The following is a 14,409-nucleotide window of genomic DNA, read 5'->3' on the forward strand; positions in this document are numbered from 1 at the left end:
TTTTGAAGAATGAGAGGGGATCTGATTGAAAATCCCAACAAGTTTGGACAGACTAGATGAGGATGAATGTTTTCTCCGACTGGGGAGACTAGGAGATACAATCTCAGGACACCGGGGTTGACTATTTAGGACTGAGATCAGGGAATATTTCATTGCTCAAATCGTAGTAAATCTTTGGAACTTTCTACCACAGAAGACTGTGGAGGCCAAGTGATTGAATATATTCAACAAAGACATATGAATTTTTGGATTTCAAAGAGATATGTGGAAAAATTGGGAATATGGCATTGTGATAAGAGAATCAGCGTACTGCATATGGTGGAGCAGGCTTGAAGGGTCAAATGGCCTCGTGCTGCTCCTCATGTCTATCTTTATACATTTCTTTGATAAAAATTAAGTCATATTCGCAAGGTTTCAATCCGGGCTGCTTGTTTGGCATCTGACCACCACCTTCAACATCCACTCCCTATATCACCACAATGGCATTAGTTAATGCCATCAACAAGATACACTGTGCAACTCATTCAGGATCCTGAGACAGTTTTGGTTTTGAAAGGTGCTTTGATCACCTGGAAAGGCGGTAGACATATTAGAAAAATTGCACGCACAAGATCCCCTCTAAATTATACACCATCCTGACTTGGAAATATATTCACCATTCTTCACTGTCACTAGGACACAATCTTAGAATTCCCCTTCTAAAGCATTGTGGGCGTTCCTAGACCCGAAGGACTGCAGCGGTTCAAGAAAGCAGCTCACCACCATCTTCTCCAGGGCATCTGGGGATTTGCAACACATGCTATCATAGAGTCATAGAGATGTACAGCATGGAAACAGACCCTTTGGTCCAACCCATCCATGCCGACCAGATATCCCAAACCAATTTAGTCCCACCTGCCAGCACCCAGCATATATCCCTCCAAACCCTTCCTATTCATGTACCCATCCAAATGCCTCTTAAATGTTACAATTGTACCAGTCTCCACCACTTCCTCTGGTAGCTCATTCCAAACATGTACCACCCTCTGTGTGAAAAAGTTGCCCCTTAGGTCTCTTTTATATCTTTCCCCTCTCACTCTAAAACTATGCCCTCTAGTTCTCAACTCCCCAACTCCAGGGAAAGACTTTGCCTATTTACCCTATCTATGCCCCTCATAATTTTGTAAACCTCTATAATGTCACCCCTCAGCCTCCGACACTCCAGGGAAAACAGCCCCACCCTGTTCAGCCTCTCCCTGTAGCTCAAATCCTCCAACCCTGGCAACATCCTTGTAAAGCTTTTCTGAACCCTTTCAAGTTTCACAAAATCTTTCCGATAGGAAGGAGATCAGAACTGCACGCAATATTCCAACAGTGGCCTAACCAATGTCCTGTACAGCCGCAACATGACCTTCCAATTCCTGTACTAAATACTCTGACCAATAAAAGAAAGCATACCAAATGCCTTCTTCACTATCCTATCTACCTGCGACTCCACTTTCAAGGAGCTATGAACCTGCGCTCTAAGGTCTCTTTGTTCAGCAACACTCCCTAGGACCTTACCATTAAGTGTATAAGTCCTGCTAAGATTTGCTTTTCCGAAATGCAGCACCTCGCATTTGTCTGAATTAAACTCCATCTGCCACTTCTCGGCTCATTGGTCGATCTGATCAAGATCCCATTGTAATGTGAAGTAACCCTCTTTGCTGTCCACTACACCTCCAACTTTGGTGTCATCTGCAAACTTACTAACTGTACCTCTTATGCTCGCATCCAAATCATTTATGTAAATGACAAAAAGTAAGAGGACCCAGCATCGATCCTTGTGGCACTCCACTGGTCACAGGCCTCCAGTCTGAAAAACAGCCCTCCTCCACCACCCTCTGTCTTCTACCTTTGAGCCAGTTCTGTATCCAAATGGCTGTTTCTCCCTGTATTCCGTGAGATCTAACCTTGCTAATCAGTCTTCAATGGGGAACCTTGTTGAACACCTTACTGAAGTCCATGTAGATCACATCTACCGCTCTGCCCTAATCAATTCTCTGTTACTTCCTCAAAAAACTCAATCAAGTTTGTGAGACATGATTTTCCACGCAAAAAACCACATTGACTATCCTTAATCAGTCATTGCCTTTCCAAATACATGTACATCCTGTCCCTCAGGATTCCCTCCAACAACTTGCCCACCACGGAGGTCAGGCTCACTGGTCTATAGTTCCCTGGCTTATCCTTACCACTCTTCTGAAACAGTGGCACCACGTTAGCCAACCTTCAGTCTTCTAGCACCTCACCTGTGACTATCGATGATACAAATATCTCAGCAAGAGGCCCAGCAATCACTTCTCTAGCTTCCCACAGAGTTCTAGGTTACACCTGATCACGTCCTGGGGATTTATCCACCTTTACCTGTTTCAAAACATTAAGCAATTCCTCCTCTGTAATTTGGACATTTTGCAAGATATCACCATCTATTTCCCTACAGTCTATATCTTCCATATCCTTTTCCACAGTAAATACTGATGCAAAATACTCATTTAGTATCTCCCCCATTTTCTGCGGCTCCACACAAAGGCCGCCTTGCTGATCTTTGAGGGGCCCTATTCTCTTCCTAGTTACCCTTTTGTCTTAATGTATTTGTAAAAACCCTTTGGATTCTCCTTAATTCTATTTGCCAAAGCTATCTCATGTCCCCTTTTTGCCCTCCTGATTTCCCTCTTAACTATACTCCTACTTCCTTTACACTCTAAGGATTCACTCGATCTATCCTGTCTATACCTTACATACGCTTCCTTCTTTTTCTTAACAAAACCCTCAATTTCTTTAGCCACACAGCATTCCCTATACCTACCAGCCTTCCCTTTCACCCTGACAGAAATATACTTTCTCTGGATTCTCGTTATCTCATTTCTGAAGGCTTCCCATTTTCCAGCCGTCCCTTTACTTGCGAACATCTGCCCCCAATCTGATTTTGAAAGTTCTTGTCTAATACCATCAAAATTGGCCTTTCTCCAATTTAGAACTTCAACTTTTACATCTGGTCTATCCTTTTCCATCATTATTTTAAATCTAATAGAATTATGGTCGCTGGCCCAAAGTGCTCCCCCACTGACACCTCAGTCACCTGCCCTGCCTTCATTCCCAAGAGTAGGTCAAGTTTTGCACCTTCTCGAGAAGGTACATCCACATACTGAATCAGAAAATTGTCTTGTACGCACTTAACAAATTCCTTTCCATCTAGACCCTTAACACTATGGCAGTCCTAGTCCATGTTTGGAAAGTTAAAATCCCCTACCATAACCACTCAATTTTTATTACAGATAGCAGAGATCTCCTTACAAGTTTGTTTCTCAATTTCCCTCTGACTATTAGGGGGGTCTACAATACAATCCCAATAAGGTGATCATCCCTTTCTTATTTCTCAGTTCCACCCAAATAACTTCCCTGGATGTATTTCTGGGAATATCCTCCCTCAGCACAGCTGTAATGCTCTCCCTTATCAAAAAATGCAACACACCCCCTCCTCTCTTGCCTCCCTTTCTGTCCTTCCTGTAGCATTTGTATCCTAGAACATTAAGCTGCCAGTCCTGCCCATCCCTGAGCCATGTTTCTGTAATTGCTATGATATTCAAAGTTTGGGAGAAGATTTGTAGCTCGGGTGCTCGTTGTTGTGGTTCTGTTCACCGAGCTGGGAATTTGTGTTGTTCACGTTTCGTCCCCTGTCTAGGTGACATCCTCAGTGCTTGGGAGCCTCCTGTGAAGCGCTTCTGTGATGTTTCCTCTGGCATTTATAGTGATTTGTCTCTGCCGCTTCCGGTTGTCAGTTCCAGCTGTCCACTGCAGTGGCCGGTATATTGGGTCCAGGTCAATGTGCTTGTTGATTGAATCAGTGGATGAGTGCCATGCCTCTAGGAATTCCCTGGCTGTTCTCTGTTTGGATTGTCCTATAATAGTAGTGTTGTCCCAGTTGAATTCAAGTTTCTTGTCATCTTTATGTGTGGCTACTAAGGATAGCTGGTCGTGTTGTTTCGTGGCTAGTTGGTGTTCATGGATGCGGATCGTTAGCTGTCTTCCTGTTTGTTCTGTGTAGTGTTTTGTACAGTCCTTGCATGGGATTTTGTACACTACATTGGTTTTGCTCATGCTGGGTATCGGGTCCTTCGTCCTGGTGAGTTGTTGTCGGAGAGTGGCTGTTGGTTTGTGTGCTGTTATGAGTCCTAGTGGTCACAGTAGTCTGGCTGTCAGTTCGGAAATGTTTTTGATGTATGGTAGTGTGGCTACTCCTTTGGGTTGTGGCATGTCCTCGTTCCGTTGTCTTTGCCTTAGGCATCTGTTGATGAAATTGCGCAAGTATCCGTTTTTGGCGAATACATTGTATAGGTGTTCTTCTTCCTCTTTTTGCAGTTCTGGTGTACTGCAGTATGTTGTGGCCCTTTTGAACAGTGTCTTGATGCAACTTCTTGTGTGTGTGTCAGGGTGGTTGCTTTCATATGCAACCGCTTTACACCAGAACTGCAAAAAGAGGAAGAAGAACACCTATACAATGTATTCGCCAAAAACGGATACCCCGCAATTTCATCAACAGATGCCTAAGGCAAAGACAATGGAACGAGGACATGCCACAACCCAAAGGACTAGCCACACTACCATACATCAAAAACATTTCCGAACTGACAGCCAGACTACTACGACCACTAGGACTCATAACAGCACACAAACCAACAGCCACTCTCAGACAACTCACCAGGACGAAGGACCCGATACCCAGCATGAGCAAAACTAATGTAGTGTACAAAATCCCATGCAAGGACTGTACAAAACACTACATAGGACAAACAGGAAGACAGCTAACGATCCGCATCCATGAACACCAACTAGTCATGAAACGACATGACCAGTTATCCTTAGTAGCCACACACGCAGATGACAAGCAACATGAGTTCGACTGGGACAACACTACTATTATAGGACAAGCCAAACAGAGAACAGCCAGGGAATTCCTAGAGGCATGGCATTCATCCACAGATTCAATCAATAAGCACATCAATCTGGACCCAATATACCGGCCACTGCAGCGGACAGCTGGAACTGACAACCGGAAGTGGCAGATACAAATCACTATAAATGCCGGAGGAAACATCACAGAAGCGCTTTACAGGAGGCTCCCAAGCACTGAGGATGTCACCTAGACAGGGGATGAAACGTCTGCAACACAAATTCCCAGCTCGGCGAACAGAACCGCAACATTGCTATGATATCCCAGTCCCATGTTCCTAACCATGCCTCGAGTTCATCTACCCTCTCTGTTAGGCCCCTTGCATTTAAATAATTTATTAGTCCTACCTTGTCCCTGCCTGCCCTGACTGTTTGACTCGCTTCTGTTTTCAACTGTACCAGTCTCAGATGATCTCTTTCCTCACTGTCTCCCTTGGTCCCACTCCCCCACCTTACTAGTTTAAATCCTCCCGAGCAGCTCTAGCAAATCCCCCTGCCAGTATATCACTCCCCTTCCAATTTAGGTGCAATCCGTCTTTCTTATACAGGTCACTTCGACCCCAAAAGAGATTCCGATGATCCAAAAATGTGAATCCTTCTTCCATACACCAGCTCCTCAGCCATGCATTCATCTGCTCGGTCTTTTCTAGTGATGTCCATCTTCCACGATAAATATTAAATAAGAAATTTCTTGACTTGCTTACTTACCAATTCATCAATAAGCTTTATATCATCAGTCACTGGGTTGCCTGTTTTGCATATAGGTCCTCCAAATATGGTGGGCAGAAACAAGTGCAGGTAAATCACGCTGTTTATTAAAGTCTGAAATGAAAGAAAATTGCAACACGGTCAAAACTAAGTGAAAAGTTATAAGTGTTCAGGTACATATATTTTTGACCTTCTCCATGAAGTGCTATGATGGCAAACATGGCTATTGAGCTTCATGAAATATGAGGGAGAGGCATAAGGCATAAGGTTAGTTTATTCTAACCGTTAGGAGAAAATAGGAATTTACAGATGCTGCCAAGCTATCAAGAAATTTCTGTAACAAAACAAACAGCAACCTGTCAAGTTCCTAGGAATGACTATCCATCCTGGACCACTGATGTTGACGCAATGGTCAAGAACGCCTCTTCTCCCTCAGGAGGCTCAGGAAATTTGGCATGTCCATACGGACTCTCACCAACCTTTTTAGATGCACCATAATGCATCTGAGTGCATCATGGCTGGATACGGCAATTGCTCTGCCCAGGACCATAAGAAAATACAGAGAGTTGTGAACACAGCCCAGTCCATTATGCAAGCCAACTTTCCATTCACTGGCTCCATCTACACTTCTCGCTGTCTTGGAAAGGTAGCCAACATCAAAGACATCTGGTTATAATCTCTTCCAACCTCCTCTGTCAAGCGGAAGATACAAACGCTTAAAAACATGTACCAATTGGTACAAGAACAGCTTCTTTCCCGCTGTTATTATATTTTTGAGTGGACCTCTCAAATTTCAAATCTAATGTTAATCTTGCTTTTTGTGCACCTTCTTTGCAGCTATAACTGTATGTTCCTTGCTGTGTTGAATCATCCTATCATCTTTGTATGGCATGTTCCGCCTGTACTGCACACAAAGCAATACATTTCACTGTACTTAGGTATATGTGACAATAATAAATCAAATCAAATCAGCAACCTTTAGTTTATATGAGACCTATTAGCCTCTAATATACCTCGTGATGTGTCAGTTTGGAACAATTGTTTTGTGCTGGTGCATTGAGGAGTTTATATATAGCAGAGTTAGATGCACACAGTCCCTTGTGAAAATTCAGCAGCTGGTGGGTAGGTCAGATAGAGCACTACAGTGCAACACATTTGATCTTGTGCTAATGCACTGAAACTTGCTACAGCTTCCCTCTTGGCCATACTGGCTTTTTCTCCCCACCATTACATCACTCAAAGGAGCTTCATCCATCTTGATCACCTGTCAAACAGCTCACATATTATTACAACCCCATCCCTAACCCCCATTTGCACTGCAGAGGTTGATTGAGACTGCCACTTTCTCAAAATAAATGAAAATGGGCAACAAATACTTCCTCAGCCAGTGACGTCCACATTCCATATGCACAAGAATAAACAAAATCAAGTTAAGCGACCACTTCAACCCTAGTCATGGCTTTGATCCTGTTGAAGTAGAATGAGATTCAAGTCTTCTATCTTTCAATTTAATGTGGTATTGCTACAGGAAGTCTTCCCTGATAGCAGTAAAAACAAACACTATTTTGCAACTTATGGTATGCATTAGCTATACTTGCAAAATGCATAGGAAATAGATCATCACATCTCCATTTACCTACATCAGACATGGTTATGTTCACAGAAACAACTTGAACTTAAATAGCACCTTAACCACAGTAAATTTCTGAAAGTGGTTTTCAAGAATGCTATCAGACAAATACTTGACATCATTTCACATCAGGAGATATTAAAAACAAGTGACCAAAAGCTTGGTCAATGTGATACGTTTTATGTACATGTAAACCAAATTGCACCATTTTCTGCTCTTGTTAAGAAATGTTTCTTGCCCACCCAATCTTTGGCATCTAACAGCTCACTCTGTGCAGAAAATTTAACTGCAATCAATATGTTTCATTTATTTAGATGTCCCTGGCATTTGCTTCCAATTCCTGTCAGCTTGGAGGGTGGGTGCAAGAAGCATTCCCTCAGTTATTTCTGCTGAATCAACAAAATTCTTCCCAAATCTCAGCAGTAATATGTCCACTACTCCTGCTTTTTCACCATCCTCTTACTCTAACCCACAATTCCTAGGTCCAGCACTCAAATGTTGCTTAGCAACAATGATAGCAAATGTGTTCATAAAATGCTCTTTAATACCCAAGGTATTTCCCCAATGCAAAGTCTGATACTGAGTCACAAAGAAATACACAAAAACATGGTCAAAACTTTGAGAAGGGTTGTAATGGATAAAAGAGAGCTGGAGAAAGTTTTTCACAGGAATTCCAGTGCTGAGGACTTCAGCAGATGCATGCAGGCCATTAATTGTTGAAACAATTAAAACTGAGGATGAAAAGAAGGTCAGGCCTAGCTCAACTAAAACCCCATTTCACATTTTTATTGGTGACCACCCTAAGGTTGATAAACCCCTAATCAATACAGACAGGCAAGCCATCATTTGAGGCTAATTGAGAAACAAATGATTTGCAGCTAATAGACTGACACTGCTCACATTTCCTGTCATTAAGCTCTATCTTAATCAGTAGTGTTTTATGATACTGTAGCTCGTTGTAAGGACATGACTCACATTAAGTGGGCTATCCTGGGATTTACAGCTGGCTGTTCCATCTCCCTCCAGAATATTGTTCCCATGATCATGCACTTTATCATTTTGAAAAGCAAACATAGGCTCTGGTTCGAATATTTTCCACTCTTGGTTTTGAGCCATCTTTTGATTTGGAGTGGATGTCAACAGCTTTGCAAAGGAACAAGCCAGACAGAAGAACAATTAATTTAACCCATATATGAGCAGACAATTCCTTTTAAATAAGAAACCCTTGACTCATTTAAAAGACGTCTGGATATACACCTCAAGTGCCTTAACCTGCAGGGTGACAGACCAAACGCTGGAGACTAGAATGAGGCTGAGCATCTCTTGTATTGACTGGCTCAGACAGAAGGGGAAAGTGGCTGCTTTCTGCGCCATAAGCTTTCCACGATTCTACACCAACAAAATTCCTCAAGAAGGAACTATAACCACTATGGTGTTTGTCTTCTATCTTTGAACGTTCATATTGCTGAGTATATCTGCAGTTCAGAAAAATACAATGACTAAAGCTAATGGAGGAATCAATTGTGTTAATTTAGACTGAGAAAATAATAGAGTGAAAAGCAAACAGTGGAAGGAATTCTTGAACTGTGTACACAATAAATTTCTTGACCAATCTGATCCCATCCCATTGAGGAAGAAAGTAGGATTGGATTGACATCGGGGCAATGAGTGTTGGTGGGGTGGGGGGAGGGGGGGGGGTGCAAGTGCAGCATTTCTGAGCAGAGGAGCAATGGGGAACACTGACCCATAAACATTACCAGTTAAGAATAGTTATGGAAATGGATAAGGAACAAGCAGTCGTGGATGTGAACTGGTCAAGTTGGTTTGTAATAAAAAGACAAAACTAATTGAACAAGTAAACCTCAAAGAAGAGATGGGTCAGGCACAGGGAGTATGTATTCCCATGAGGGCAAATGGAAAGTGGGGCATCCAAAGCTAAGGCTCACTGGATCACCAAAGAAACAGTGATTAAAATGAAATCAAAACTAGATTATAAATGTCAAATGTTAAAGGTCATAATGCAGCGGAGGACTAAATAAGACAGGTTTGTGGTGACTGTAATGAGGTCAGCCAGCTGGACATCTTAGAATATACATTCCCTGATTGGGGATGTTAATCTGGCCCAATCAGGGAGCCCTGGTTGACATAAAAAGGTTGAGAGTCAGGGATACTGACATTCTGGTTCCTGATTCTGTATGAGTCATAGTCATAGTGTCATAGAGATGTACAGCACGGAAACAGACCCTTCGGTCCAACCTGTCCATGCCGACCAGATATCCCAACCCAATCTAGTCCCACCTGCCAGCATCCGGCCCATATTCCTTCAAACCCTTCCGATTCATATACCCATCCAAATGTCTTTTAAATGTTGCAATGGTACTAGCCTCCACCACTTCCTCTGGCAGCTCATTCCACTATGGTCAAGGCTGCTCATGTGTAAATGCAGAGTGACTTAGTGATGTGATTCCGGTCTCAGAATTATTGCAATTGCTATAGTGAATTAAAGCAGCAAAAGATAAAGTGTGGCATAGAGTAGAACTCAAGACATCTTTTATAAACAGTTATACAGCTTGATGTGCCTCATGCAACACTCTAGTACCTTGATAGCATTCAGGACAAAGCAGTCAACTTAATTGCTAAGCCATCCACCGCCTTTAATATTTACACATTTTGCTCAGGATGTGCTGTGACAGCAGTATGTAGCATCTCCAGTAACTCAGCAAGGCTCCCTCAACAGTACCTTCCAAATATGCAATCATTACCATCTAGAAGAACAAAGGCAGTAGAGTCAAAGAGCGTGGCGCTGGAAAAGCACAGCCGGTCAGGCAGCATCTGAAGACCAGAGGTTTCAGGCATAAGACCATAAGACCATAAGACATAGGAGTGGAAGTAAGGCCATTCGGCCCATCGAGTCCACTCCGCCATTCAATCATGGCTGATGCGCATTTCAGCTCCACTTGCCAGCGTTCTCCCCGTAGCCCTTAATTCCTCTAGACAACAAGAACCTATCAATCTCGGCCTTGAAGACATTTAGCGTCCCGGCTTCCACTGCACTCCGTGGCAATGAATTCCACAGGCCCACCACTCTCTGGCTGAAGAAATGTCTCCGCATTTCCGTTCTGAAATGACCCCCTCTAATTCTAAGGCTGTGTCCACGGGTCCTAGTCTCCTCGCCTAACAGAAACAATTTTCTAGCATCCACCTTTTCAAAGCCATGTATTATTTTGTACGTCTCTATTAGATCTCCCCTTAATCTTCTAAACTCCAACGAATACACTCCCAGTATCCTCAGCCGTTCCTCATATGCTAGACCTGTCATTCCAGGGATCATCCGTGTGAATCTCCGCTGGACACGTTCCAGTGCCAGTATGTCCTTCCTGAGGTGTGGGGACCAAAACTGGACACAGTACTCCAAATGGGGCCTAACCAGAGCTTTATAAAGTCTTAGTAGTACATCTCTGCTTTTATATTCCAACCCTCTTGAGATAAGAGACAACATTGCATTCGCTTTCTTAATCACAGACTCAACCTGCATGTTTACCTTTAGAGAATCCTCGACTAGCACTCCCAGATCCCTTTGTGCTTTGGCTTTATTAAGTTTCTCACCATTTAGAAAGTAGTCCATTCCTATATTCTTTTTGCCAAAGTGCAAGACCTCGCACTTGCTCACGTTAAATTTCATCAGCCATTTCCTGGACCACTCTCCCAACCTGTCTAGATCCTTCTGTAGCCTCCCCACTTCCTCAGTACTACCTGCCTGTCTACCCAACTTTGTATCATCGGCAAACTTCGCTAGAATGCCCCCGGTTCCCTCATCCAAATCATTAATATATAATGCGAACAGCTGTGGCCCCAGCACCGAACCCTGCGGGACACCGCTCGTCACCGGCTGCCATTCTGAAAAAGAACCCTTTATCCCAACTCTCTGCCTTCTGTTAGATAGCCAATCCTCAATCCATCCCAGCAGCTCACCTCGAACACCATGGGCCCTCACCTTGCTCAGCAGTCTCCCGTGTGGCACCTTATCAAAGGCCTTTTGAAAGTCCAGATAGACCACATCCACTGGGTTCCCCTGGTCTAACCTACTTGTTACCTCTTCAAAAAATTCCAACAGGTTTGTCAGGCATGACCTCCCTTTACTAAATCCATGTTGACTTGTTCTAATCAGACTCTGCTCTTCCAAGAATTTAGAAACCTCATCCTTAATGATGGATTCTAGAATTTTACCAACAACCGAGGTTAAGCCCTTCATTAGGAATGTGGAGGGAAGAGGAGGTGGCTGAGAAATAGATAGAGATGGGGATGGGGCTGGGGTAGCTTGGAAGGCGATAGGTAGATGCAGGTAGGGACTGATGGCAATAGGTCGGAGTGGAGGGTGGAACACTTAGGTGGGAAGGAAGATGGACAGGTAGGACAGTTCAAGAGGAAGGTGCCGAGCTGGAGAGTTGGATCTGGGATGAGGTGTTGTGAGGGACGATGCGAAAACTGGTGAAATCGATGTTGATACCATGTGATTGGAGGGTCCCAAGGCAGAAGATGAGGCATTCTTCCTCCAGGTGTCAAATGGCTTGGATTTGGCAGCGGAGGTGGCCCAGGACTTGCATGTCCTTGGTGGTGTGTGAGAGGGAGTTGAAGTGTTCAGCCACTGGGCAGTGGGCTTGCTTCGTCCTTGTATCCCAGAGATGTTCTCTGAAACAGTGAGTTGGCATCCTGTCTCCCCAATGTAGAGGGGAGACCACATCGAGAGCAACGGAAACAGTAGATGAGGCGCTTGGATGTGTAGAAAACTTCCTGCTGGATGTGGAGGGATCCTTTGGGGCCTTGGATGGAAGTGAGGAGGGAGGTGTGGGTGCAGGTTTTGCACCTCTTGCGACAGCAAGGGAAGGTGCTGGGTGGGATTGGTGGGGGGAGGCATGGACCTAACGAGGGAGTGCAGAGGGAATGGTCTCTGCAAGTGCTGATAGGGGTGGGGAGAACTATATCTCTGGTGGAGGAGTCTGACTGTAAATGGTGGAGTATGATGCGACGTATCTGGAGATTGGTGTGGTGGAAGGTGAGGACCAGAGGGGTTCTATCCTTGTTGCAGTTGGAGGTAGAGGTTTAAGGGGTAGAAGTATGGGAAGTGGAGGAGATGCGCTGGAGGACAGCGTTGACCACGTGGGAGGGGGAGGGGAGGGGAAATTGCGGTCCTTGAAGTAGGAGGCCATCTGGGATGTTCTGGAGTGGAATTCTCCTCCTGGGAGCAGATATGGCAGAGGCGGAGGAATTGCACTGGGTCTGGGTGGGATGCATTTCAGACAATCAGTGTGGACTTGATGGGCTGCATGGGATTCTTTGATTCAACGATTCTAAAAGGCAATCAACATTAAACTGGGCCAGTCTGCAATGCCCACACCCCAAGCACAATTTAAAGAAAAGTGATTCAAGAAAGGGTCATTTAGATTATGGACCAAAAAGGAGGTTTTCTTGAGGAAACAGTGGCTATGGCTGAAGGACTAAAAAACACTTCGTAGCTGTCTCACCAGAGCAGTGCAGAGACGTGCCTGGGAGGTTTTGTGGGGTTCAGTACTGGGTTGCTTACTTTTCAAGAACTCCAAGATTCCTATGTGCATCCTCACTTCTCAGAATCCAAACAGTCATCACATTCTCATGAATCCTTACCTTCCTCAAACACACGAACTCACAATTCTCTGGATTAAATTCTATTTGTCATTTTCTGCCCATCCGACCAGTCCATTGACATCTGCCTGCAGTCTGGGGCTTTCTTCCTCAATAATCAACCACACAGCTAGTTTTTATATCATCTGCAGATTTCTGAATCACATCCTCTGCAATTAATTCTGATTCATTGTTAGTTACCAAAAAAAACAAGGTACCCAGTGGCAGCCTTCCAGTCACAAAATATCCATCAATCCTTACACTTTAATTCCAGCCAATGAGCCAATTTTGGATCTGTCTTGCCACATTCCTATTAGCTCCTAAGATCTTAGCTATATAATGTGTCTGCCTGGTCAGTTATTGTCAAGAAACAGATAAATTCTATGTAGATTACATCAACCATTCTACACTAATTAGACTATTTGTTAACATCTCAAAAAGTCCAAGCAAGTTCGTCAGACATAGCCTTTCTTAAATAAAACGTTTATTACATTTGACTAAACTATGCTTTTCCGAATTGTGATTCTGTGTCTCAGAAGTTTTCCAATAATTTGCCACTACCGAGGTTAGGGTGACCTGTGGATATTTGGCATATCCTTTTCTCCTTTTCTGAATAATGGTACAATGTGAGGAGTGTCACTGTCCCCCATGCCTATGGCCAAGCTGATGGCCAGAGCCTGTTCTTTGCTTCCTTGTATTCCCCAGAAATCTGGAATGTATTTCTTCTGGGTCTGGTGATTTATCCATTTCCAAGAAAGCCAAACCACCTAATCACTCTCATAATACTTATTCATCCAATAATTCACAATCCTCCTCCCCAACTCACATATCATCTTCATTCCAAAATCCAGGATGATTACTCACATAGCTCTCAGCCTCATGAATGCACCACAGTGATTCCAGCTACTGCTGAAGTTCTGAAACCCATGACCCACTGACTTTGCTTCCTGAAGGGGCAGGACTATGAGGAATGCTACTGAATTCTCATGTACCACAGAATGTTCCAGAAGGTGTGAGAAGCCCTGTCATGTCTTTATTTAATAGAGTGGTATCCAAATTTATAGTAGTCTGGACATCAACCATAACCTGGGCTTGATATAGTTTAAGAATATCCTATGGATTATTAAGGAAGTCTTAGAAATTTGTACAAAGTGCTATATTTTGATAAACATCTTTAAGGAGGTGAGAGGGCAGAGATATTCATGAGGGTATTTAAGAATTCAATACTAAAGTAAAAGCAAACTACAGTGGATGTTGGTCACCTGGGAACGCTGAAGAATAATGTTGAATGTAGAATGTTAACTTTATTCCTCCTTCCTCAGATGCTGCCAGATCTGCTGAATATTCTCAGCCTTTTCTCTTCCAGAGTTTAGCACCTGGATAGAAACCTATGTGTGGAAGTAGGCCATTCAGCCCATATCAACCCTCCAAAGAACATCCCA

The 14,409-nt window shown here is 43.6% G+C and overlaps 1 protein-coding gene across 4 annotated transcripts in view; it reads right to left on the bottom strand.

Annotated features, from left to right (window-relative positions):
- Positions 1-14,409, bottom strand: part of kitlga (kit ligand a) — a 184,754-nt gene that overhangs the window by 91,434 nt on the left and 78,911 nt on the right. For all 4 annotated transcript variants that reach the window (XM_072551822.1, XM_072551821.1, XM_072551823.1 and 1 more), the window contains exon 2: positions 5,680-5,793. In XM_072551822.1, the coding sequence (XP_072407923.1) occupies positions 5,680-5,793 (114 nt within the window). The remainder of the gene's footprint in view (positions 1-5,679; positions 5,794-14,409) is intronic.

This window comes from Chiloscyllium punctatum, chromosome 32 (assembly GCF_047496795.1).
Source record: "Chiloscyllium punctatum isolate Juve2018m chromosome 32, sChiPun1.3, whole genome shotgun sequence".
In the NCBI taxonomy this organism is placed as follows: domain Eukaryota; kingdom Metazoa; phylum Chordata; class Chondrichthyes; order Orectolobiformes; family Hemiscylliidae; genus Chiloscyllium; species Chiloscyllium punctatum.